Source organism: Lytechinus variegatus, chromosome 6 (assembly GCF_018143015.1).
Source record: "Lytechinus variegatus isolate NC3 chromosome 6, Lvar_3.0, whole genome shotgun sequence".
Lineage (NCBI taxonomy): Eukaryota > Metazoa > Echinodermata > Echinoidea > Temnopleuroida > Toxopneustidae > Lytechinus > Lytechinus variegatus.
The window spans coordinates 30,126,141-30,150,366 of record NC_054745.1 but is presented as its reverse complement, the minus strand read 5'-3'; the positions used below and the strand labels follow the sequence as shown (position 1 = coordinate 30,150,366).

General features: G+C 39.4%; 1 protein-coding gene across 1 annotated transcript; it reads right to left on the bottom strand.

Annotated features, from left to right (window-relative positions):
* Positions 1 to 1,145: 1,145 nt before the first annotated feature.
* On the bottom strand, positions 1,146 to 24,192 carry LOC121417343. Its single transcript, XM_041611018.1, has 12 exons — positions 22,786 to 24,192; positions 16,328 to 16,611; positions 13,576 to 15,483; positions 12,058 to 12,366; positions 9,826 to 11,366; positions 9,055 to 9,279; positions 7,921 to 8,325; positions 7,224 to 7,387; positions 5,988 to 6,264; positions 4,714 to 4,823; positions 3,809 to 4,181; positions 1,146 to 1,452 (listed from the first exon to the last, which is right to left on the bottom strand). Exons 2-12 carry the CDS (start codon positions 16,602 to 16,604, stop codon positions 1,267 to 1,269), a joined length of 5,775 nt encoding a protein of 1,924 aa, XP_041466952.1. The 5' UTR covers positions 16,605 to 16,611; positions 22,786 to 24,192; the 3' UTR covers positions 1,146 to 1,266.
* Between the last annotated feature and the right edge of the window lie 34 nt (positions 24,193 to 24,226).

The following is a 24,226-nucleotide window of genomic DNA, read 5'->3' as shown; positions in this document are numbered from 1 at the left end:
ACCCACACCACACGTAAAGTCGCTATTTTTATTAGTATTTAGTACATAAATGTTCTATAGTACGTTTATCCACTATATAACATATTAGTGATATCTTTAAAAGTAATGTAAATGTAAATAAAAAAGTCTCATGAAATGAAAGATAATAAGAGATTTGGCCGAGAGGCCGATATTTCGGTCTCTTACTTGGTAATCCGGGGTTTGAATCCGACTCCGGACATTTTATGCATAATCATCTTACATGTGTTCAGACTGGAGGCGTATCTAACGCTACTAAAACAGCATTCACACTTTGCAAAACAAGAATTGGAGGTTACCGCCCTTACCACAGAGAACGCAATTTTTCACATGCCCATCTGAAATTCATCATGACTACCATAAATAATAATAATATTAATCGTCTGAAAGACAATGTTCATTTTGGTTGCTTTTCTCTGCGACTTTCAGGTTTCGTATCGAACGAGCCTGCAAAGTGTAGATTTGTCTTAATTTCATATGGATGAAGGAGGTGGGAGGGGGTACTATTTCGGTCTCACTGGCCAAGGAGTGTCGGACGAGCCTGGTTACAGTATCCCTACTTGATTAGCCTGCGATGCAGGTTCTGAAGCGATAGCACTTTGAGATGTTAGGAGTTCCGCTTGACTTCTGAGAGAAGTGTTCTTTTGTGGCTTCCTCTTAATTTCATCATGTTTGAGAGGGGTTATCTGTTTTCCGTTTCACTGGCCAAGGCCAGGTTCAGATGAGCCTGGTTTCAGTATACATCCATATTTGATTAGCCTGCGATGCAGGTTCTGAAGCGATAGCAGCTTGAGATTTTAGAAGGAGTTCCGCCGGACTTCACAGAGAAGTATTCTTTTACGGTTTCCTCCTTATTTCAAATTGGATGGGGGGGGGGATTGCTTTTCAGTCCCACTGGCCAAGAACAGGGTCAGATGAACCTGGTTACAGTATACATCCGTATGATCCGTACTTGATTAGCCTGCGATGCAGGTTCTGAAGCGATAGCAGCGTAAAAAGTTTGGAGGAGCTCCGGACTTCAGAAAGAAATGTTCTTTTGTAGATTCCTCTTGATTTCAAATGGGGTCCTTTTCAGTCCCACTGGCCAAGGACAGGGTCAGATGAACCTGGTTGCATGATGTATCCGTACTTGATTAGCCTGCGATGCAGGTTCTGAAGCGATAGCAGCTGAAAAACTTTGGAGGAGCTCCGGACTTCAGAGACAAGTGCTATTTTGTAGATTCCTCTTGATTTCAAATGGGGTCCTTTTCAGTCCCACTGGCCAAGGACAGGGTCAGATGAACCTGGTTGCATGATGCATCCGTACTTGATCGGCCTGCGATACAGGTTTTGAAGCGAAAGCGGCTTCAGATGTTTGAAGGAGTTCCGGACATCGGAAAGACGATTGAGGACATCCACGGTGAGCTTCGTTGAACGAATCCGCACGAAACGCAACTGATGAAATAGAAGGTAAGGTATACATTACAGGAAGAAGTAGGTGGCATATGAGAGTGAGAGGCATAGTTAGAGGGGGGGGGGGGAGATAAAAGGAGAGAGGGGGAGGTGTGAGAGAGAGACAGAAACAATAAACAACACGAGAAAAAAAAGCGAGAAATAAGGAAACATCATAATAGAGATGAGTCATTTTCATCATAGAGCTATTAGCTGTTAGCTCCATGTTTACATGTAGGAAATATAAACACTTATTCATTTGATCCGGTTTAAACTGGTAATTAGTCGCCTGAAATGAATTTTAAGATTTTGATGAAATTCGGTGTGAGTTTTATAAAAGCTTACTCAAGCATGTGCATAATGTACAAATCTCTTTGAAAATTCGAAGCTGTCAGGAGCAAGAGTAGTCAGACTACCTCTTATATCTGTCTCTCTTTTTACTTAACATTAAATGTTGACATTAGGAGCAGAATTACTTCTTCAGATATTAGCTAATCTTAATTTTTATTTTCTGAAGAATATTAATGGCTAATCTCATTGTTGGTTTGGGGGTGGCACGTCATGTATAATGTTTCAATACAGAACTACAGTGCGTATCAAAAAAAGTTTACACTTTGAAAAAGCACTGGGAATTAAAAAAATATACACCATGAAAATAATTTTTCACATGTTATCTTGGGTTTGGGTCTCATCTATCCAATGAAAGTAAAAGTTTTGACAGAATGTTACACTTGAGAGAGCACTGTTCATTTTTGTAAAGCTCGCAGAATTCTATTTGCGTAGAAATGCTTATTTTCACGCGGTGTCAAGGGGGAAGGACGAAATCAAACTTACCCTGCGAAACATTTGTCTTACATTTCCCTTGCACTTTTTGGTCAATTGAAATAAGACGGACACATTCAAGCATTTTGTAACAATTTTCCCACCCAAATTAATATTTCAACACTTAGTAAGCACAACCTTTACCCCTCTTGTGCCAGCTGGATCTTAGGACATACCTGAATCTGAACAAAAATTTATATCAGACATCTCCAGCATTTTTTTGACTAAGTTCTTATCTTTTAAAGTAGGTTTACATGTAATTTTTATTAATTTTTTCTAAGTGTAAACTTTTTTTTAAACGCACTGTATATCGGGAGGTTGTAGCATCGTTTGGTAAATTGTTCGTTTAACATTGTAACATTCTGTAATGTACCGCGAATTACACACAAAAATATAAGCATATTCAATTAAAACAATCAATTAAAACATAATGATAAAGGCCAACCACTTTCTGCCATATAATGGCGATTTACACGAATATAAAGTTGAGGGGGTGGTCCAGGCTGAAAATATTTATATCTTAATACACAGAGTAGAATTCACTGAGCAAAACGCTGAAAATTTCATCAAAATCGGATAACAAATAATAAAGTTATTGAAGTTTAAAGTTTAGCAATATTTTGTGAAAACAATCGTCATGAATATTCATTAGGCGAGTTGATGATGTCACATCTCCACTTTCCGTTTTCTTATGTTATTACATAAAATAATATTTTTTCTTTATTTCATACTTGTGTGAATAATATGTCACCCTTATGATGAAATAAGTTGCAGCAATAAATATCTAATGCACTAAATCAGTTGTCAGTCCAATTTTTCTAGTTCTTGGAGGAAAAAAAATTGAATAAACCTAATTTCATATAATAAATACAAAAGAACAAGTGGAGATGTGACATCATCAGCCCACCTAATGAATATTCATGACGACTGTTTTTACAAAATATTACTAAACTTAAGAATTCAATAACTTTGCTATTTGTTCGATTTTGACGAAATTTTCAGCATTTTGCTCAGGGAATTCTACTCTATTTATTAAGCTATAGATACTTTCAGCCTGGACCACCCCTTTAAGAAACAAGTTTACCATGTTGTGATTGAACGCTATCATATATTCAAATCTGTTCTCTGTATTTGAGAAGCGCAAGGGCCAGCTCGTTCTTTTCGAGTCAGGCATTTTTTTTATGAACATGATTTGTATAGCGATATCCTTTTACCATTAGTATTCATGAGAATTTAATAATAAACAATTAACATTGGTAAAATTTGACACAGGAAGATTTATTTGAAACTTGTATCGACCTGTATCAGTGGGATTTCATAATATAAACTAAAGATTGGGTCAAAAAGCCGGTCTGCGCATGGACAGTCATCATTCATTTATTTATTTATGTATTCATTTATTTATTTATTATTATTACTATTATTATTATTTTATTATTATTATTATTATTATTTTTTTTATTTTTTGGGGGGGGAACTGGGCATGCGCAGAAAGTACCCTATCATACATTTAGAGGGCTTTGCCTTGTAGACATACCTCATCTTTCATGTGTTGTGGTAGATGCAGCATCACAGACAAGCTACAGGAAGACATCCTCTTCATTACCAGCCTTCCGGTTGTCAGAAAGAAGTCCTCATCTGGAGCGCCCTCAACGTCAGCAGTGTCCATTCTTTCGTGGATTTCTTCGTAGATCCGGTTCTTCGCAGACAGTGGGGAGGTCGCTGCTACCGGTGTACCCGGAGTGGAAGGGGATGTGGGCGTGGATGGCGGGGATGCTTCGAAGGTGAGGTGCAGTTCTTCGAGCAGCTTTGCACTGGCAAGCCACTCCCAGTCGAAACATTGCGACGAGAAACGGCCAACGTCAAGTACCGTGACAGATTTCAAGTGGAAGGCTTTTCGTCCAAGGATACTATGATAGTAATAATCGATGTTTGTTTCAGTTTACATCGAATGGTAGCAGGATATCAGGATCGCTCTTTTAAAATAATTTTATTTACATTTCATGTGTTGCACTGTACCTCAATACATTTTTAAAGATTCTTTTTGTTTTTTACATGTAAAATGATCTACGCCAATCCTACACCAGTCACCAAGAAGCATTCGAAGGCTTCCATTATAATATACGATATTTGTTTTTCATTCTATTTCCCTATCCAACACCCAACCATATTCAAGAAACATAGTTTGGTGATCCACAAATTCAAAAATTATGTTTATGCTGCATGTTTCTAACGTGTACTATTTTGTTTTCATTCGCTTGCATAATTTAAACAAAAATCAGTTATAATTCTCAGCAGTTATGAATGATTTGAGTGTCATGTGAGTTAATAAATCGGACTGTACTTTGTGCTCTAGTTGGATGTGTATAGTTGAACCACTACTTTGAACCAGGATTCAATCCAAACCCTTGTCAAGAACAAGGGTCTAAATAGTACACTGACCTGTTCTCAGACAGACACATCTCTAGTTCTATCATCGACTGGAGTGCCTGAGACAACTGGTGCGTAAGCTCGTCTGTCAGGGTGCAGTTCTTGATTCGTGCGGAGTGCATCTACAGAGTGCAAAGAATAACATACTTATCATCCACAGACAGCCTTGTTTAATGAAATCGACTGGGTGAGAACTGTGTGTGTATTTGAGTTTGTCAGACGTGTATCAATCAGATATGATTATTACGTCTGGGACGGACCTTTAACGTCACCATCCAAAAGACGTGCAGGGCTCGAACGTCTGCATCAATTTGTAACTTCCCCACATAGCTTGGATTACAGGCGCACGCCACAACGCCCAGTTGTGAGGACTGTTATATATATATACATATATATATATATATATATATATATACGATGAAATAACAAAGTATTTCCCCCGTCAATGAAAAATAGTCAAAGAATGCTCTAATATTAAAGAATATTAGAGCATTCTTTGACTATTCTTCATTTAGTTTGATTATTATATATATATAAACATACATGTGTGCGTGTGTGTGTGTTTGTGTGGGTGTGTGTATGTCCACAGATCAAAGAGGGCGTTTAGCAAAGATTAACTTGCTTTGCCTGAATCTTCCCACACTCCTTTCGTTCGTTAGATGTAAGGGTCATCTGTTAGGACAACTTGGCGGATGAAAGCATTCCGGAAATGAAAACATTTTGTGTAGCAGTGTGAGGTGACATCCCATCTATTCTGAGACGCACTATTATCATTACCCAGGCTTTAGCTCGAGCTACCTTTCAATCGTGAGTGCATTATATATAGGAATTAATCCTGTTTCGGCCTTCGGAAACATAACAGCTAATTTCAGTTTGCCTAGGTAATGACTCTCAAATTTATTTTCACCAACGGTGTTTATTTCCTAAAAAGGGAGTTTTCGCATCGCGGCACAGAATGGAATCAAAAGCAAAGAAAAAAATGTCAAACGCCCTCCATGGCAAAGAGCAACCAATAAGTCTTTGTCGAAATTTGGTAAATAAAGACAGCAGTTTCGTACGACAAACGACACATCTGCCATTTTTCGTCAGCTCCGAAACTAAGGACGAAACTCTTGTTCCGGTTCAACAATTTTCGACAAGGGCTTTCCGGTAGTTTTTTTGTCATATTCGATACGTTCATGCTTCTTGGTGCGAGGACTCCCGAATGTAGCTTCACACAGTGGGTAGAAGTGTCGGGTAGCTGTAGCATATTTTGCAAACTCGACAGTTTGTGAACCATGCATTACCTTTTGCTTAAACCCCGGCGGAAGCATCTTCAGGATTTCAATGGTTGCCGATGACACGTTTGAGAGGTCTATGTTGTCTTCTTCGATGACAAGCGTCTCCCTAAACTCCTCAGAGCTGCTGTCGTGCTCGATCAGGAGATGGACCTGTTTAAGGGTCGTCGTTCTGCTGAAGTTGAAGACACTACTAAGCCGTTCGAATTCTTCTTCCCGAAGAGGGGACGATACGCATCCAGTCAGGATACCGTCCGGACCTAAGCTTGGCAGTTGGTTCATGTCTCTAAAAAAGAAACCACATAATGATTACCGAGTTCCAGGACCATTGGCAGGATAATGCATGGCGCCACCATGCGATGACTTCCATTGGCAATCCAACTGCCATGTTCGAATACCATTTGCAATCTACACCGAAATATATTCTGCACAAATAGATCAGTGATATATAGTTAGTGTTTGATTTACAAATATGCACCGTTTGATTACTTTAACATGCCCCTTTTTTTACTGATTTGTGGCGGTGTATTGAAATTACGGATGATCAAAAGGATACTCAGTACGAGTTGGACGTCTTACAATCTAAAGATTAAGATGGGGATATTGGAACATGTAACCGCATGCGGACACGTCATCATCCACTCTAACCAAGACTGCTAGAAATATTATCGAGAAGAATTTACAGTGTTGAGTACGATATCAGATCATATCTACTCTGTTAAATTTGAGCTTTTTAACTGACGTTGTGAATGCAAAGTTAAGACAGCCATCTTTGCGAGTGTACGTTATACGCTTGATTGTCGAATTACTATCTTCGCCCTTTTAAATCGGATTATTTAACTAAGAGGAAGCACTGCTTACACACTGGCCCGTTTTCTGAACTCGGGTAAACTTAGACTATGGTCTTCTATATGCTAACTTTTAGGGAAGCCAAAAGTGTTATAATTTTGTTGTATGTTTCTAATGCTTGCTGTGCTAATCCCATTGCTCTAGTGGTGAAGTCATATTTCTTGTGTATCATTCTCAGACAGTTAAGAATGATAAGAGTGTCAAATGAGCTACGTTAAACTTCTACTGTTAAAATATTTATGTCCCCATTGGCTATCCATATCTAAACTTAGATTGTGGACCAGAGTTTAAATCAAAACCGAGTTCAGATGTTGTGTGGCACCGCATTTTTTTTTTTAGATACGAGGGCGAGTTTCGATGCAGTGTCACTTTACAGCTATTTATGTGTAGACGTACCTATGGGATGACCCCTTGAAGACTTGGAGCTGTTGGAGTTCCCCAGGAATGTTCGTTCCCTCCGTGGCGATGACCTCAAGTCGTATCAAGGAATGGACAAAGTCAAGAAGTGGATGGGTCAGGTCATAGGTGAAGCGTGTTCCACTGATACAGAGTTTCCTGACCTGGAAATTTAACATAAGTATTAACTGGTACCTTTATTTTAATTTTTACCATGTTTGGTGAGGCAATTGGTAATCGTTGGCATGGTGATGTAATGAGGTTCGATGGGCTGCATGTTAAAGAGGCACTATGAAGTCAAAGTGGCCAGCTTAAGTGGAACGGAGTGAACCTCCCCAAAAATACATGACCAAGGAAGTGGCGAGGAGAATGATTATCATTCTACGGGCAAAGTTGAAGGAATGTATAGATTTGATTGTTGTGGGTCGAAGGGATGTGCTAGAACGGTACATTAAAATTGATTAATACTAGAACTACACTCTAGCTGGTAGGAATAACACTCTTAGTACATGTAGCAGTAGTAGTAGTAGTAGTAGTAGTAGTATAGTGGCAGAAGCAGCAGCAGTAGCGGTGTATTATATGGTGGTAGTAGTCATAGTAGTAGTAGTAGTAGTAGTAGTAGTAGTAGCAGTAGTAGAGGTAGAAGTAGTTTTATATATAATGCTTTTGGAAGCACATGGGGGCGGTCCACAATTACCTTTCTTCTGTACGTGTCGGGTAGCACACTGAGAACCTTGAGGGTATTTTCTGTTGCGTTATTGAGTTCCAATCTGTCACCAGCCATCACTATGTGCTCTTGGGTCCCAAGTCCCACACGCCGTAAGGATCCGTCTCCTGCGTCGCCGATGGTCAGTTTCACCTTCGTAGAGCACTCAGTGTCCCCTAAGACACTTGCCAGCCAGCCAACTTCGTCCTGGAGGATGGGTGAGCGGAGATTCGCCTGGAGGTCCGCGATGCAACCGAGATTGGGGAGGTCTTTGCCGAGGATCGTGGAGTTCTTTACAGACATCAGCTCAATCTTTGGGCATCTTGCTAGAGCAGTCCACAGGACACAGGTCACTTCTGGTGATAGATTGCAATCCGAGAGGTCGACAATCCGCAGCTGGATGAAAAGAAACAAAATCTAAGTCAGAGCTATTATTTTTTGTTTGTTTAATTCATCCTTAATGATAGTGATGTCTGAGAACATTTCATGGAACAGTGTCACCGGTGACAGGACGTTTGCTCCTGCGACATTCCCCCGGTCTTGATATCTCAGAGGGCATAGGGTTAGAGTTGGGATCCTAATAGAAGTTTTGGTTCAGAATAATGTAAAGATAAGGATAGGGATTTATTACGTTTTGGAGGTTGGGTTTTATGTTTGGCTTAACGTGCAGATTACCTATACTCAGTTCCAGATCGGATTTTCCATCCATACGGCCTGATGAAAATGTTCCAGGTCATGAATTGTATCGACATATGACATTTCATTCCAAAAACACTTTCAATATATCTCAGTAGTACGTAAGGGTGTGTGTGACCGGGGAGGGGTTACGTGTGAGGTGCCGGAGCCGAGTGGTTTAAGGCGCCTGGCTTTACATGGAAAGACCACGGTTCGATCCCTGGCCGCGGCACCTATGCCCGTGAGCAAGGCATTTAATCGACAATGCTCCTTTAACCTTGCATTCAAAAAATGGAAATGCTATATGCATTATTAATAACTAGGGGTGCACTTGTATTTTTTTTTAAATGACAGTGAAAAAAAATGATATTTTGTTAGATTTGATCATTATTAGAATTACAGGGTGGTTAGGAAATGGGGGTTTGTGAAAAAGAAAATCGGAAGGCTTACTCCATTGAATATAGTCTGATGGAGGTCGGGAAGAATTGACATGGCACCATCGGGGAAGAGATGAAGTGAGAGCTTGTTTAGCAGGAGCAGGATCAGAGGATATGCTGCATTCTGCAAATCAGCAAACTCGAGCTTCAGTAGGTCAGAACAACCTTGGAGAGCCGTTGATAACCTCTTAGCCACAAGGTCAGCCATGAAGGAACCTTGAATCTTCAAGCCACGTATCTATAAGAGGAGTTTTGAAATTGAAATCAAACACCTCGATGATAAATTTATCAAAAATTATTTGGATCAAGTTTAACGAGTTAATACTTGATATAATTTCACAGTTTTTGTATTAATGTCGATAATGATAGTACGGAATTTGGTTATAAAAACAAAGACAGCGATAGCGATGTCAATAAACTTTAATCAAAACTATATAGCACCCTTAACGTATAAAGTGGTCAAAAATACAAAATAAATATTTCCCAATCTTGACAATCGAAGGGAAAGATGAGATCATTTTATGCTAAGTTATATTTTTGAAGACAAAAATGCATAGCTGAAAAAACCCTGTATTAATAGAGCTTATTTATATTTTTGAAGATAAGCATTTAATCATATAGAGTTTTAAAATTTCCCGGATGATATGGGCTCCTAAAGAAATGTTAACTACGTAAACCATCAACTGGAAGACATTAAACAATGTTACAAATCCAACTGCGGAAGGCCGAAAGTCCTCACTATTAAGACAATAAACTTTACTTTATATAAACGGTTGGGACCCACCTTTTCTTTTATAGATGGATGGAGTTTGTAGAGGCCCAAGGTAGTGTGTAGGGTTGGAAGATTTATTACAACGTTGCCTCCTTCGAAACATCGTTCGACCACGTACATTGTTGGCTTGTCCAGTTGAGGAATCTCTGAAAGGCAATCGAGTACCATTCTAGTCTTGTCACCTATTGGTATATTATCCGCAGAAGTGATGGCTTCAATCACCTGCAGTCTGGTTGAAGGGCTTCCTAACTCTGCTGTAAACCGTAGTAAGCTCCCGAATTCCACCAGGTTCTTCTTTGCCATCTGCTTCAAAGCCTTCTCTAGACGACTCTGCTTTCCCTTGATTGATTTCGAGGTCACGTCTTTGGAGAGATACCTAGCCGCGCAGTGCACCTGCGCGTGGCGATGATAGAACTCAATTTCAGTCTCATCACGTTTCTTGGGGGATGTCTTATTGAGGATTCCAATCGAAGTAGCCTTCTCTAGGGCGGACGGTATCTTCTTGAAGTCATTTTGTCCGAAGAATCGTTTCCTTGGGTCATCAAGGAGACCATTGAGCGCAACTTCCCCTATGCCTTGGACAATTATTTCCAGATCAGTGTCTCCGGGAACCATCGACGCCTGTTCTTCCTTTTGCTTGAGTAAGAAACGATTCACACTATCATAGAATTCTGACTCCGTTGTGACAAGCTGAAGAAGATTACTTTCCCAGAGGTGACACGCAATGATACAAAATAGGGGTGTGGCCAAAAGTTCTCGGATGATGTCATTCATCTCTAGAAATACTATCATCTCTTTGGCTCTGTGCAATGAGTTTTGCTCGAAGAAAGACCGTATGAATGATGTTGATTGCACATGGGAAAGTCCACGGAGTTCAAACTTGAGAAAGTCTTTTGGCAAGTCTTCCTTATTGAAGTAGTCTTCGAGTCTTGTATGGCTAGTCACAACGACGCGGCACGTCCGCAGTTGGATGTTCTGGAGAACGCGCAAAACATGACCACACCTGACAGAAGAAACCTCGCCTCTAAACTCGTCCAGACCATCAAGGACCACCATGCATTCCGTTTGGTTGTCCTCGATGAGTTGGTCGATTCCCTGAGCGGTCAATCCTCTGACGTCGCTTAGGAGTTGATTAACGATCGCCTGCCCTAAGGTTCCATGATTAGTCATGAACTTCATCTTGAGGACGAATAGCAGAAGGACATCGTTCAGCGGGGATCCAGGAACTCGTTCAGCCCAATCATGTGCCATCTGAGCAACAAGTGTACTTTTCCCTATTCCTGATGGGCCAAAGATTACAATCCTGCTCGGCAATGCACCATCTTTCCTTGTCCTTAAAATTTCTTTGACAGACCCATCTTTCAGAGGTGTCTTCTCCACATACACATTCTTCCCCCGCTTTACGATCCGATGAACATCTACGATTGGGAGATAGGAGGGAAAATGTTCGTGTTTCTTTAGACCCTTGCAAGTCTCAATCCTGTAATGGAATTGTAGCTTCTCGCGGCAATCCGACACGGTGAAATTCTTTGTCACGCTAACGCCTGTTATATCTGTTAAGGAAATTTAAAAAAAGGTTGATAAGATAAAAAGTTAATCATGGAAATCTTGTCATTTCTGAATGAGAGAGGAGGAATAAATTTGCGGGATAAATTATTGACAAAATCATCTTCCCCGAAAATCCAAACTCTTCATGATGAGAGAATGTGTGATTGTTGGTGGAAGAGTTTGAGGGGCAAATGTAAAGATATGAAATATAATGACTAAAATAAGTTAAATTCCCATAGCAGTTTAGAATTTAATGGCGGCCACAATTGATGGGATTTCAAGAATTAAGGCTGTGTGGGAAATGTATGTCAAGGGAATCGTTAGCATGGTTAAGAATTACTTTTCATGTGGTATATAAATGAGACTACCCAGCGAGGAACATTTGGCTGCAAGTGATTTTTCTCCCCAATCCCCGAAGTTTGCGTAGTAGCTGTTACACTGGCAAATACTTAAACGGAAATCGAACTGCCTAAACGCCAACCTGTCCCCTCTTGGAAACGGATGGATCCTCTGGGAATAGAAGAATTCAGGAGGGTGTTTCATAAAGGTGTTCGTAAGTAAAGAGCAGCTTTATTGTACCACATGTAGTTCAATAGAAAGGGTCACGAGACCATGAAGTCGCTTGTAATTTATGGATAGCTTTATGCAACACCCACCAGGAGTCAACGGGTTCAACACATTAATGCTCGATCTCACCTCTGCGCCTCTTTGTGGACCTCAGATGTGCTTCAGCCATTGTAAGACCAGTCCTCCTGAGAGCGTGTTTCAACAATGCCAATTGGTCCTCTTGCGAAACTCTTGATTGCCACGTCATAAGCATGTCAAGTGTGCCTTCCACGGGATCGCTGCATGTGCGATGGTTCATGGCTTCAAATCCATTAATGTCGGCTTCTTTAAAGCCAAGTTCAAGCCCAAGTGCCTGGAGTTTCTGACCATCCGTGACGTCTCCCGCCAATGCTCGAAGGATGTCTTCACTCAGTCCTTTATTACTTTGGAACGAGGATCCTTATATTAAAGGTAAAAAACAAACAAACAGCAAATTAATTGTGATTCTTAATTTATAGATAAGTGAATGATTTTATATCTGAAATAATGAACGAGGACCCTTATATTAAAGGTAAAGAAACCAGCAAATCAAAACACACACAGAAAAGAGGAAAGCTTAATTTAGATTCTTGATTTATAGATAAGTTATTGATTTTATATTGGAAATGATGCGATTTAATAATATCTTTGTTTTTTTCTGAGAAAATACCATGCTTTTCCCCCTCCATCTCTGATATTGATAACTATGACATGTATTGTATCCCATTGTAACGACCAAAATAGTAAAAAGAAGGGAAAATTTAACATGTTTTTGTTCGTTATTGTACTTTCCATGCTTTGAGGAAATAGTAATGACAAAAATAACTAGATTTTAAATTGTCTTTTTTATCCTCTTCATTAACGTTTTGAGTGATTTGCGACTAAACACATTATTTGTTACGCTGTTACTGCGAGCGTTATCCTTTTTCTGATGGTGTGACCATCTCCTTTCGTTTGTATTGGAATTTCATTGAACAAAACATAGTGCAATGTGTAGTTGAATGGTTTAACTAGCAAACATAAGCTCGACTTTCCCTCCAAAGAGTCATCATTGTTGGAAGTTCTGTGGCAACAAAGAGGCATATGTAGGAACATGTGCGGAAGCAGAAAAACGCATATGGCTGGATGCTGGTGAGTATTGATCCTGGGGGGTGTTTCACAAAGATTTAAGTATGACTTAGATCGCACTTAAAACGCGTACATGATATGCAACGCGCAATCTTATTGATCAATACGCAGTAGTGCGCGTCCTCTTGGCATGATCTGACCAATGCTGTCATGCCTTTTATACTGCGCGCAACTAGACATTTAAGTGCGACTCTAAGTCATACTTAAATCTTTTTTATGTGACTGATCTCGGACATGTTCTTCTCTCACTTGAGGACATACAGCACGCCCCCAAATCAATAAATTTTCAATTAATTGTGTGTAACTAGAGAACTTTGAATACACAACATATTGTGTAACAGTCGTGCCTTTAAGCCAATTCCAAGATTGCATACAAGCAGCACTGCTATAACTATTGTATGTTCTGCACTGTCTAGCATGTCAAATCCTTGCAAACCCGGAATGGGATGAAATGCACCACTGTACATAGCATAACGCAAGCATGTTGAGACATGGGCATACCTTGTTTGTTCATAGTGGATCCAGGAGTCGATGGAGCGGTCTTCCTCAGAAGAGATCCAAAATGTTTGGAACCATTGCCCGTCGCTTGTTGCGGTGGTTTTGTCTTCCGACGAGTAGACAAATTACCAGCTACCTGCGTCGGGGTGCTTCCGGGTTCGGATGATCCATGTGCAACTGACAGGGGATTTGGTGAAAGTTGGGAAGAAGACTCCTTTGTCTTATCGATGTCTGATTCAGAAGGTTCAATGTCTGCTTCCAGTGCGGTTTTTGTTAACTGTAGTGGTCTATCTTCTGTTCCCGATGGCGCATTTAAGCTCGGTAAACTTTTTGAAGGATCCTGGGTAGTTGGGGCTAAATCCGAACCAAGTGGTAATTTTGGTTTAAACGGGACAACAGGTTTCCCTGCACTTTGGACTTCCGGGATTGATGCATACGTGTGCTCTTGCTGTACTTTCCCTCGTAATGAACCCCCTTGGTTTAGAATATGTCGAGGTTCATCATAATTCTCCGATGGTGTTGTGCTCTTATTGCTTCCGTTCACATTATGGGGGCTTAACGTATTCTCAGCTTCACCCGATTGCAATCCTTGGGAACCATTGGTAAGGGTGGATGATCTACCCAGGAAAGGTTTACTTGGTTCAGAAGGTGTAATACTCGGGACACCTCCCTGTTCCTGATCCGGTGTATCCTCCATTCGTGTTAAGCATCTTTCCTTCATAGGTTGCGTTGTGTTAAAGTTATCAGTATCGATGTCATTTGTGTGATTAGGAGCCTTTTCCATTTTGTGTATCAGTGATGTTCCTTCAACCCCTCTCCTTTCTGGTTTTTGGGGAGAATCGTTCGCATCGCTGATCAGTTCCGGATCTTTGACCAGTTTTGACTCTTCTTGCTGATTGCCGAAAGACATGTGCGTGTTATTCGGTGCCATACATTGCTCTGTTGGTTTAGTTTGGGGCTTGTCTTTGCAGATAAAATCACCTTTTCGTGTCTCTTTGTCGTGCTGGGTTACTTTAGAATTGCCTGGTAGAAGGAGGTGTGGTTTCCTACGAGCAGGCTTAGGAGGCTTTTCTTTACTATTACTTGATTCTGGTAACGTGCATTCTGTCGTAGATGCTTCATGAAAATCAAGGCGTTGTTCTAAACAATCCACACCCTCATTGTCGCACTGACGGGTACGTGTCTGAGCTTTGCTACCCGACTCGACATTTGCAGATACCCTAGTGCAGTCTTGTATTTCCACAGGTTTTCTGCTTTCCATGGAGTTCTTGATTGACACCGATGGTTTTGCAGGAACCGCCTCATTGGTCTCGAAACTGCTACATATACTGTCACGGCTATCTGGATTAATTGGGCTATCGGTGTGTTTAAGGGTGTCTGGAAGGACATCAGCCTGATCGCAGCATAGATCATCATGACCGCCTGTTGTCCTATCTTTGACAAGGTTACATGATTGCAAGAACGATTCAGTGCTGCCCATATCACCCTCCGCTTCTTCACGAATTGTGTTTTCTTGAGAGCCTTGGAATGCCTCAACTGGTTTACCTTCAAAGGCTACAGAGACAGTTTTCGATCCTCTGTGGAGTACTCTATTCGACACATTGATATAGTTTTCCGGGTCTGAGTCGTCAGTGTCGTCTTCTTCATCATAAGACCGACCTTCAAAGTCTTGTCCAGATCCCTGGTCTCCAGTGTGCCCTGGCCTAGAAGTATGGCTTTCTGGCTCTGGCTTAGCAGCAACAGTTTCGCTATAGCTATGACCCATTGCCGGAGAGGATAGCTTATCATTCTCTGTGCCCTTTTTGGTCAGTTTCATTGGTAAAACGGGGGCATTTGTTCTTGAAGGTATAGAAGTGTCTGTCGCTCCGAAGTAAGAATAACCTGGAGATGGCGGGGTTGGCCCTGGCGATGCTTGAAATGATAGAAAAAAAGAGTAACCTTTCAAAAGTTCTCAATAAATTGATTCATAAAGAATAAGCATAATACTGAAGAAACTGATGTATGTTTTGATTCATCCAGGAAAGTCAAATATCGATGGAAAAGATAAATCTATTCATCTGGACTTACTTGTTGTAAGTTCAGAAGAGTTCAGAAGAGATGAAGAAGCGTTCCGGATCGGAGATGAAACTGTCCTCTGCTTCAAGAAGTAAGTCCAGATAAATAGATTTATCTTGTCCATCGACATAATACTGAAGAAAAATCCACATTTTTTGCGTTAGATCGCCGTTATATACTGTACTATTACACATTACCTTAGGCGACTACTTGAAAAGATAGCATATACTCTTTTAATTTGAAAATTGTTTCGGATTCAATGAGGGATCGAACCAGAATTACATTGAGAATATCAGTTTCTCAGATCTAGGGTGAATATTACTTCAATGTTATTTATGATTGTTCCCGAATCTGGTTTGCGTTTCATTGAGTTGTTTGTAAGTTGAGAGCGAATGACTGGTGAACCTTTCTTATGCGCTAACCATGCTAACTAATCACCAATGAACATTTAACAGCGAATACCATTTACCACAAGAAAGGATTATCAGTCGTTCTTCACTTACGAACAGCTTTATGGAACACCCCTGGTGATCTCAACCACAATGTTTTAATTTGATCACTTATCTCAGGAAAATAAAAATCACTCTGGAAAAAAATAAGACATTTTTAAGACAAATGAATCAAGTTGTACAACCTACATTTCATAATCACGCCGTGTAATTATCGCCAAGTCAGTTGTATTTTTTTGTTCAAGACATACCATTCAATAGTTTATCTAGTTGGTCCTCCAGTCCCGCTTCTAAAAGTTTCTCGATCAAAAGTGCCCTTTGGTCATCTTCAGGCCCAAGATCGTCCCTCCACAGGAGCACCATCTGCAAAGCACACGACCTCTGCGTTGGGTCCCACAGATGGCCGAGAATGTCTTCTGCGACTCCTAAGGCCCTACCGAGTCTGAAGTACTTGTCTTGGTCCAGCCCGTTGGTGAGTTTGATGAGGTCCCTGTTGGACAGGGGTGGCATCCTGCCGTCTTCTGCCATGATAGTTCTGAGGAATTAACATAACTAAAATTAAAACACAAGAACAACACAAACATGTTGAAGACAAAGACTATGAATATGATGAAAATGGTTAAGGTAGTGGTGGTGTTGGCGGTGATGATGATGGAGAACAGTGAAGAAGCCGGGTTAGTAATGAGTCGGAAGGGGAGATTCTGAAGAGGAGGCGAAGAACAATGTGGAATAGAAAGGGGGAAAAGACGAAGAAGAAGGGGAAGAGGAGGAAGAAGAAGAGGAAGAAGAAGAGGAAGAAGAAGAAGAGGAAGAAGAAGAAGCAGAAGAAGAGGAAGAGGAGGAGGAAGAAAATGAAGAAGAAGGAGGATAAGAAGAAGAAGAGGAGGAGGAGGAAGAAAATAAAGAAGAGGAATAAGACGGAGGATGAGAAGAAGAAGAAAAAGAGGAGGTGGAGGAGGAAGAAGAGTTTAGAAAAGAATAAAAGAAGAGAACGAGAGAAATAATGTTAAATAGATGCTATAAGGGGTGAAGACGAGAAGTAAAAAATGATGGAGAAGAAGGGAAATAGGGAAAAGAAGTGGCACTTAAAACCATGAAAATTTCTGCCGTCGACGCTTAAGTTATTTCGACTTGAGGCTTATCAACCATGAATTCCATGTAACATAATATGATATTTTGAGAAAAAAGGCCTATTGGACCAACTACTTACTAGACGAAATGGCGAGTGGAGTAATTGGTAATTAGACCATACGTATAGTGGACGAACTGATGGTAGACCAAATGACAGTAGACGAGTTGGCAATTGGAAGAATTGGCATTAGACCAATTGGAAATGAACAAGATAAACGCACATTTGTTCTTACTTGCTCATCTTGCAGAATAGATGATTTAACTCAAAACATATCACAAATGTCAAAGCAAGATCAAATGCATGGCATTGGTATTCATAAGCCACCCCCCATGCTTGTAAATCCGTCCCTGCGACACCTACTTCGTTTGGGATAGAACATTGCTTGAAATAATACTTTCCGTGGTCTCTTTATCATTTCTCAGATTTTCAATACATCCACGGTCCGTGGATGTATTGAAAATCTGAGAAATGATAAAGAATAAAATAAATGAAATCATATTTCCCCTATTTCAGTATATAGCGTATTATAAAAAAGGAAGCTTTTTTCAAGATTTGTGCAAAATAATTGCCCCTACAAACTTAAGAATATTCAATTACCACTCAAAGTTTTGGATCGTAGGCCAATAAGCCAGATCGTAGTTCATTTCTGCGCATGATCAAAAGATTCTACGCATGATCAGAGGAAGGTCATTTGTACTAAAGTGACATGGCGATTTAAAATCTAAAGAGATAAGCACCAATTTTGATGTCTTGATTATTCATATATTCTTTTGAATTGTGGTTTTCATTTACATCCACAAAAAAACAACAATGCGTCCACGAACGACTGGTATTTCACAGTTTGCCAAGTACATTGTGCAACATGCTATGTTTTCTGCATTCAAAGTAGGAATGCACCAAATACCTTCATAAAGTGTTTAATGGTGTGCTATTCTAGACACCTGGTCTATTCAATGTCTTTATCCTGCTATGTAAGGCAAGCTTACGTAATATCTTGCTTTGTAATCTGCCTATCATAATGAAAGAAATGAAGGGTCATTTGACCAAAATTGTCCTACGAATAGGTCTATAGTTAACATCCTATTAACTGCACTGTAAAAAACGCAATTTAAAGTGTTAAGCAATTTATTGTTTAATGTTTAAACAATTTATTGTTAGAGTGACGGGCTTTCATGTCCTGCTGTATATTTTAGATAACATTTTTAAAGTGTTCGGTTAAATGTCTTAATACTGTTCATATAGTAAGACAGAGAATGAAACAAAATTCGTTCATCCACTTTCAAGATATGAATTAAAATCATCACCTAACTTGTCTACACTGTAAAAAAAATATTGGGTAAATTTTTTACCACCGAGAGGGTAATTATGTGTCCAACAAATTATGGGCAGTCTTTGATCCAATGCGGGTAGAACGTTGTGCAGTAAGTTTAAAAAATAAGCAGCAATTACTTTAGAATGGGCAAAATTTTCATCACACTGGATAAATCAAAATGCCTAAAAGAAATGTCCAATGTTGTTTGGACGCATAATTACCCTCATGGAGCACTTTCACCCAATATATTTTAGAGTGTACTGAAAAAAAATGGTGCTAGTTTAACACTAGCCTGGTATCTAAATCGGAAAACACCAGAGAAGTTTTGAAAAATCCACCAGTTTAGAATCAAAACGATATTGCTTTAACACTAATTGTTGTTGCTTAAATGTAAATGATTGGTGTTATCCTTATAGGCGGATCCAGGGGGAGGAGCCCGCCCCCCCCTATTGGCGGAGAAAAAAAAGGAAAAAAAGGAAAAGAGAGGAGACAAGAAGAAAGGCAAACATAAGAGGAGGATCATGATTGAATAAAGTAACATGAGGGGAAGACGTTAAAAATATTTTTTTGAAAAATCTATTTGTTAGGATATAGAATTTTCGCTCGCGCTTCGCGCTCGCGTTGTCTTTTAAGGGATTTGCATATCTTGCTCAATATGGAGTTTGAAATATCAAACTTTGAAGTCAATATACAAAACATATTTCAGCTGGGAAATTGAACTTTCATTATTTGTTTGATTTACAAATTGATTTAAAAAAGTGCTCTGTAAAAATGTCTGAATATTATCATTTTTTGCTTGCGCTGCGCGCTCGCAAAATTTGATTTGTCAGGTTTTTTTTGTATTTCATAAAGTTCTCAAAATATCGCTATTCAGGTCAGATTGTCAAAAGCTAGCGCTGCACGCTAGCATTTTGATTGGTGAGTTATGTATATCCCAATATCCCCTTTCTTCCCTCTTTCTTCCTGTTCACTTAGTCGTTAAAATTTTCGGGGGTTGTGGAACCCAAGCCCTCCCCACAAATCTGTACGCTACCGCTGTTAAAAATCGTGGATATCGTCTCAATATTTGTTTTCAACTGAAAAATATGCGGCTTTCCTGCTGTGTTTATCAAAGAGTAACAAACTTTAAGGATATTCATACATAATGTTTGTATAAGCAAGGTTATTTGGAATATACATAAAGAACATTTTTGTACTAGCACGCAATACGCCCTGGGAACATTTTTCCCTTATTCAATATCTATAGACTGATAGAAGCCAGTGTAGACGTGCGTTGGTTCGCGCCCACGCACTGCCGTCTAACATTCATTCACACCGACGGAAACGACCACAAACCGACCGATAGTAGGTCATTGGAAAAAACCCGATAGATTTGATCGGTATGAATGTGTGTTTCCTTGGGTGTGACTGTGACAAGAGCAGTACCGTCTGGGAAATTAGTGTTGGCACTTTTTTTATTCGTATTTCAGAACATTCGTTTAGATACATATTACGAAAAATAGATTCATAAAACTAATAAGTCAAACTGACTAGATCAGTAGTCGGCTGGGTGCAACGATATGTCGAGGCAAATTTCTGAGGTATATAATGATAATGATAACAATAATGATTATAATAATGATAATAACAATAATAATAATAATCCGCCATTATAAAGCACTTTATAATACATCAGAACGGCGTGTCTAAGCGCTTTACAGATATATTATTACCCCGGTCATCGGATTCAATCAGTCATATCCTAGCAAAAAATAAGTCTGTTCTAGTAAACTACAACTAGAAAATAGTAAAATATAACTAGATTAACAGTTGCACCCACCTGACCACATTAATTAGTCATTTTGATTGATTTGTTTTGAGAGTATTAATAACGACCTTTTACAAAATGAATTATTTCTATACTGTATGTTATGACAACGGTCGTATATGTTAGGGGACGGGGAGCAGTACCCCGCCCCCCTAATTATTGGGTTTCAGCGCGCAGAGGAAAAAACTATTAAAAAGGAGAAAATGAAAGGAAAGGATTTGATTTATTGATTTACATTTGAATATACATATTAGGAGTAAATTATAAATTCCATGAGTTTTATTTTGATATGTGAAAGTAACACTGTGTGGTTGCCGAAATATTATAATATTCTTTTCATATTGAGTCAATGTTTATGTTGATTTGAACCTTTGAAAAGTCAGCATTTGTTATCGTTCGCTTCACTCTCTTTCGAATATAAATAGTTTCTTGTGTTTCTCCTTTTTTATCCCGGTAAACATACTGTTGGCTACCCATTTCATTTTTGCTGACTGCGCCAGTGGGGCAGTTCCGGTAAACTAACTAGTAAACTGCTATGCGAAAATAGATTGAAATCGTTTCATAATGCATGAACATGATGAATAAAACCAAACGCAGATTTGTGCAATTAATACTCACAGGTATATACAAAAAGATGAATAGATAGATAGAGAGGGAGAGAGAGAGAGAGAGAAAGAAATAAGAGAGAGAGGGGGTGGTGGGTGGGGCGGAGAAACAGAAATGGGTAGAGCAACAAAAAGTTAGGTATAGGGAGTACATGTGCGTATCTCGGGAAGCTGGCTCTCTTTCCGAGTGCTGAAATTAGAAACTATAGAGCTGAAATATTGCCCCAATCTAGACACAAACGTGTTTAGAGACTTATATACCCTGCGTCCCAGAACATTTACATATTCATATAATTGAATCATTCCTATTTACTTCGATTCCTATTCGGCAAAAACTTCACGCATTAATGAGCAAGACGAGTTTGAAATTTGTATGTCAAAACGTGGATGTGCAGAAAAAAATGACAAAATAGCCAGTTCACGGTTAGCTCATGATCAACTTTTCAGAACTGACCTTAGTGATTTTTCATTAAGATGAGCACTAACATTTTCACATGAAGATGTTGCATAAGTTTTCCTGACAAAGCATTCATGAATGAAAGGCACTATATAGACCAGGTGACTCAAATAGTACATGAGGGGTAATTTACCCCTCATATACAATTATTTTTTTTAATCTGTTTGTTTTATTGTCTCCTTTTGGCACATTTTGACTATTGTTTGGGCTACTGTCAAATACCAGTGAATTTTTTTCTCTTCAGCCTGGATGTGATGAAAAAAATATTTTAAAAGGAATACATGAATAATCATCAACTGAATAATGCCTGTGTCAGTGAATTGGAAAACCACCTTCATGGTTGATCTCAAATGACCTTTTACTGCTTGTGCGCAGCTTCCAACCATGAACAGGTTCGTGATACGACAACCGTGCTCATTCGACGATTGGCTCGTTATCATTTTCTTTTGTATTCTTTGTTAAGCTTCTCTCACTGATCTGTGCAAATCGTTCCTGATATGCCTCAATATTTATTGTTTGTAATCGGACATGCGTGAACGATTTACTTAGCTGTTGGATTCATATGAGAGATGAGATTCCACTCATGCCATGATTATCAAATTTATAGTAAAAACACATTAAATAATTGTCAAGCCTATCTCTCAAAAGGGTTTTTTTTTTGGGGGGGGGGGACGCACTGTATCTGTTTTTGTGGGGCGCACGTTATCTCCGAAGCTAACGGAGGAGTAGGAAGGAGAAGAAGTCTTATTCCCCCAAAAAACAAACAAACAAACAACAATATGGCCCCTGAAATGCATTTGCGTTCAACCTGGCTTGATCCACCACTGCTTGTGGCTTCTTTTATTGTTCAACGAATAAAAATTCCAGCTTTCGTTCATATTTAAGCGGAGGGGAGGGTGGGGGGGGGGGGGGGTGTGTCAAGGAGAGCTATTATACATGTACGTCAATTCGTTCCTTCTTAATTGAGCAAAATGAGTACTAGATTTGCATGATCCATTTATATTTTTTTTTACGCCTTCCCTATATTTTCCTTCTTGTGTTTGGTTTATAATAAAAAAAATCAAAGTATGACATAGGCACTTGCCCCTAGCCTCCTTTCTCATGAGGCATCGCGCATGTGTGTAGTTGCACTCGAGGCACCAGTGCCCTTTGATATGTTATTGTTATCACTGTAAAACATGGCATAAAGACCACGGTCTAATATTTACCCATCACATTCCAAAGGAGGCGAAAACAACATGTATAATTAAAGATAAATAATGGCTTGATAAGAAAATAAAGATATGATATTTGTAATGCGCCGGTGCCATGGAGCACTAAAGAAAAGAAAAGAAAAAAAAAACAATGAATGGGAACCTAATTGAAAAGGGGAAGATTTATGCAGTTATGTACTTACCTTCTTGCTCTCTTCTAATTGTCATTAGATGATAATTCGGTGCTTGCGATGTGTTTCATCACTTTCGAATTTTCAGCTCCAGAAAAGTTCAGGAAAAGTAAACCGGTGCAATCAGTTCAGCCAATAGGATCGTAGATAGGCCGAGCCGTGTTATAATTCCTACATAGATTAGTCTGCCTGTTTAAGATGCATTGCCTGATCGCTTGACCATGTATTAAATTGAATTGGACGAGTCAATATAAGGTACTATGCACGGTCTTTATCATAGTACCGTCATTGATTAACCGTGAGATTAGCAAGACTGGTCAATATAAAGTAATATGTTCCGTTTAACTACCAAATGAGAGGGTCAGAAGAGACATCGTTCTTGTAGAGCAATGCTTCCAGGCCTGGGCATGTACGATGTCTTGCCATGAACATGTCGCATTCATTATAGTCAAATTATCAATCGATTAGTTTGCTTGTTTTATGCAATTCCGGAATTCCCCCAGCCGGTCATCGATTGATCACGAATTTAGTTAAGCAAGATTGAGGTAATATTAAGTACTATCTTTGCCAAAGTACCGTCATCGACCGATCGCACTTGAATCAAGTGGAGCGGGAAGAGTCAATATAAAGTAATCTGAATCTGAATCTAATATACACTGTTTTTGTCGAAGTACCCAATGAATGGGAGATTATGTAGTTCTGGTAGAGCAATGATTCCAGGTCTGTGCCTGCGATGTTTTGTCATATCTCAGAGTATACCAGTCATGATCAGTTTCATTCGTGGATTAGTTTGCTGATTTTCATGCAATTCCGGAGTTTTCCGAGACCGTCGTCGATTGATAATCATTTAAATTAAGGAAGATGAGTCAATATACATTATACATAGTATTTGTCAAAGTACCAAATGACAGTGCCGTTAATGGTATGGAGCAACGATTCCAGGCCACAGCACACGAAGTTAGGACATATCTCAGAGTACTCAAGTCCATTAGTCCAGAGTACTCAAGTCGTGATCCGTTTTATATATCGATTACTTTGATTTTTATACATTTCCCAATGATGTAACCATTGATGGCGAATCAAGTTGACCAAGATGGGTCAATATAAAGTAATATGCACTGTACGTCGTCGTTAAGGTACCGGATGACATGGAGTGGAAATTATCCAGACATTATATAGCAATGATTCCTGCCCCGGCTCTCTGACGTTGTAAACATGTCGTAGTGTGAACAGGTCATAATCCGAAATAAGTCATGAAGCTATTTCCCAATCAACTCAACGCACAACGTAGAAAGAGCAAAGTGGTGATATACGTTCAAATATGTAAAAGAAATTTCCGTGTTTTATAATGAGGATAAGCCACACGCTGTTAGCGCTCACGCAACAGAACTGTAAGAGGAAGTTTGATTTTTAAAAAAATATAATGCAAGTATATTGTAAGGTTTTTCCCCAG